The sequence below is a fragment of the Mesitornis unicolor genome, unplaced genomic scaffold, assembly GCF_000695765.1.
Source record: "Mesitornis unicolor isolate BGI_N332 unplaced genomic scaffold, ASM69576v1 scaffold20359, whole genome shotgun sequence".
Classification (NCBI taxonomy): Eukaryota; Metazoa; Chordata; class Aves; order Mesitornithiformes; family Mesitornithidae; genus Mesitornis; species Mesitornis unicolor.
Genome location: NW_010206789.1, coordinates 299 through 3,639, shown reverse-complemented (window position 1 = coordinate 3,639; position 3,341 = coordinate 299). Strand labels below are relative to the sequence as shown.

Below are 3,341 nucleotides of genomic sequence, written 5' to 3'. Positions count from 1 at the left end.
TCAGTAGGGATGGTTAGCATCCTTGGGGCGTTTTAACTGGACCTTCAAACGTTTCATGCCAATCTGGAAGCCATTCATGGCCTGGATAGCAGTCTGTGCACTGGATGGGTTGTCAAAGCTTACAAAACCTGAAGGACAGGACAGAGGCATGGATAAGAACAGCACTGTTGGTGCCATGCCCAACGCATGAGTGTCCTTGTTATCCACCATGCTTCCCTTGCCCACTAGCATCAGCACTCACCAAAACACTTGCTCTGGTTGGTGGCACGATCCATGAACACCTTGGAGGAGATGATATTGCCAAAGGGCAGGAACATCTGCATCAACTCATTGTCTCCAAACTCCTGAGGGAGATGGTAGATGAAGAGATTGCAGCCTTCAGGACCTGCAGGCATGGAAGCAACAGGGAGAGACAAAACAGGGAGCCCCCAGAGGGAAGGGGAAGAGAAATGGGCTCAACTCAGAGCACAGCACTAGAGGAGAACCCCCAGCACTGCCTCCTTCTGTCTTGACCTCCCCTTGCTTCTGTCAGTGGTCCATGAAGGATTCTGAGGGCTCTCTAAGAGAAGCTGGGAGGCAATATCCAGAGCTAGAGTTTCTGGAGAGCAGATTCACTTTCACAGCTTGCCCAATTCCCATGTGGGGTACTGGACATGACAACTCTGTGAGTGTCTGGATGCTGTCTTGCTGGAAGGAAATTAGCTGACAACTCCTTGTTCATACCCTCCCAGTTCTAGGAGAGCAAGACACTGCCATGTGAAAGCTGCTGCTCTAGCGGTCCCTGTCCATAAGCTATGCAGTGGTTGCCTTGGGTTCACATGCACAGCCCCAGCTGGAAATCTCCTGGGGTGCCACACATCTGATTTATAGGCTGACCTGGTCCTGCTTGCACCTGCACTCGGTCCCTGTGAGCCTGGTGAGCACAAGAAGCTGTTCCCTCACTGACACCTGCTGTAGGAAGCAGGAGCAGACAGAGAATGCCTTTACCTCCAAATTCGGTCCAGGCCAGTTTTGAAATAAGCTGAAAAACAAACTCATGAGGCTAGGAATGCTGAAGAGAGAGGACAGTGCAATGGAGAAGCTGATCTGAGTGGTACCAGTGTGGTTCTGGTATCAGTAAAGATGGGGAGAAAGTGCTCTTTTCCCCTGTCTGCATGGGGAAGGTGCTGACTTGGTACCCTTTGGGGCCATAGTTTGGTGTTCTAGCGCTTGCTCTCCCCTTTGTACTGGGCAGCATCTGACCAGAGATGAGCTCAGAGAGTCTGCATGACAAGCATCCTCTGACCCTTTCCAGTCCACTCACTGCAGAGACAGAGAATCACAGAACTGGACTGTCCAACCAATAGACATGGCTGGTTCTGTAATACAGCTCCAAACTTAAAGATCAGAGTGGACAAAGATTAGCGTTGTTTCCTTTCCACTGGCTCTGTAGTGCAGATGAGCTACATAAATACCCCACACCCTGGACACACACATTCCCACTCTGATCCTCACCTTCTCGTTGCTGCTGCTGCAGGATGGGAGGTGGCTGAGGGATGCTCTGAGCAATGGGGGTTATGGTGGTGGCTGGATACACAGCTGTATTCCAAGGAGAGAGAACAAACTGTTTACCTGAGGATCTGGTAGGCCACACAAGGGCCTGAGGGAGACAAGGGAAGCTGGTACCTGCGTACTGCTGAACTCCTGTGAAGGCTGGGTGCAAAGTCTCTGCTACTGAAGGGCTCTGGGCTGCAGAGAACATAATCAGAAGCACAGCAAAGGGAATCACTCATGTGTTCTGGCTCTCCCCCAACCCCCCTGCTAAGTGAGTCTCAGTGCCTGGCCAGTAGGGAGCTATAAAAAGTGTTCTGTGTGGGGAATCCAGGAAAGAGGAGCTAAGTGCAGTTCCTGAAGTCTCTGGATGGGTTTTTTTTCCCCTGCTCTGCATACCTGAGTATGGCACAAGGCCATTGGCGTAAACTGTTTCCAAGGCTGGATGGCCATTTGGCAATGGTACCACTCCAGTGAATCCATTCGAAATGGGTGCCACCAGTCCTGGCATGGCTGCTGTTCCCAGGACAGGTGGTGAGTGTAGCCCTGTGGAGCAAGAAGAGAGAACATCCCATGAGAGTCGAGGTCCTGCAAAGCTTGCACTCCCTCCTTCCAGAAGCCTGGTAAGGCTGCTGCATATGAAACTATTATCTCTTCTAGTTAGCACACGGAGGTGACAGACTCATGCTGAAGCCTCCACAAAATTAGAGACAGCACTGGTGAGAAGAGAGTGCACAGCACTGCTAGTCCTGGCTGCTGTCAGAGCTCTGGGATGGAACATTTTTTATCCAGGTTTGTACAGCACCGAGCACAATACAGCCCTGTTCTAGACATGTGTTCAAACCCTATATGTATTACTGCTGTTATTATTACTGTGGGATGATCATAATCATAGAATCACAGCATGGTTTGTGTTAAAAGGGACCTTAAAGCCCCCCCCGGTCAACCCCCCCATGGGCAGGGACACCTCCCACGAGCCCAGGCTGCTCAAAGCCCAGTCCAATGTGGCCTTGGGCACTGCCAAGGAGGGGGCACCACTCTCACAGGGAAGTATTTCTTCCTAATGTCTAATCTAAGTCTACCCCCTTCCAGTTTAAAGCCATTACCCTTGTCCTATCACTACCTGCCCTTGTAAATACAAGTCCCTCCCCAACTTTCTTGTAGGCCCTCTTTAAGTACTGGAAAACTTCTCCAGGCTGAACAATCCCAACCCTCTCAGTCCGTCTTCCTAGGAAAGGTGCTCCAGCCCTCTGATCGTGTTCATGGCCTCCTCTGGACCCGCTCCAGCAGCTCCATGGCCTTCTGATGGTGGGGCCCCAGAACTGGATGCAGTATCCAGGTGGGGTCTCACCAGAGCAGAGGGGCAGAATCCCCTCCCTCGCCCTGCTGGCCACACTTCTTTTGATGCAGCCCAGGATACTGCTTCTAGGCTTTCTAGGCTGCAAGTGCACATTGCCAGCTGATGTTGAGCTTCTCATCAACCAACAGTCCCAGGTCCTTCTCCTCAGTTCTGCTCTCGAGCCATTCTCTGCTCAGCCTATATCTGTGCGTGGGACTGCCCCAACCCAGGTGCAGGACCTTGCATTTGGCCTTGTTGAACTTAATTCGGTTTGCACGGGCCCCCCTCTCAAGCCTGTCACGTTTCATATTAATGAGTAATGGCACTGCTATACTCAGATGCAATCGAGAATGTGGTTCTTCTTTGCTGTTTCACAAGGAAAAACTGCAGCAGAAAGGAACAGCTGGCAAGTGAATGTGCGTTGAACATGAGAGGGTGTCAAGGCAGTTGCAGAAATTTGTGCAGAACTAGG

The 3,341-nt window shown here is 51.3% G+C and overlaps 1 protein-coding gene across 1 annotated transcript in view; it reads right to left on the bottom strand.

Annotated features, from left to right (window-relative positions):
- The window catches only part of CELF5 (CUGBP, Elav-like family member 5), a gene marked incomplete at its 5' end in the record, with an annotated part of 3,631 nt that continues 290 nt past the window's right edge, over window positions 1–3,341 (bottom strand). The window contains 5 exons of the mRNA XM_010191909.1: window positions 1–128; window positions 242–385; window positions 1,495–1,578; window positions 1,666–1,728; window positions 1,930–2,076. Coding sequence (XP_010190211.1) covers window positions 1–128; window positions 242–385; window positions 1,495–1,578; window positions 1,666–1,728; window positions 1,930–2,076 — 566 coding nt within the window. The remainder of the gene's footprint in view (window positions 129–241; window positions 386–1,494; window positions 1,579–1,665; window positions 1,729–1,929; window positions 2,077–3,341) is intronic.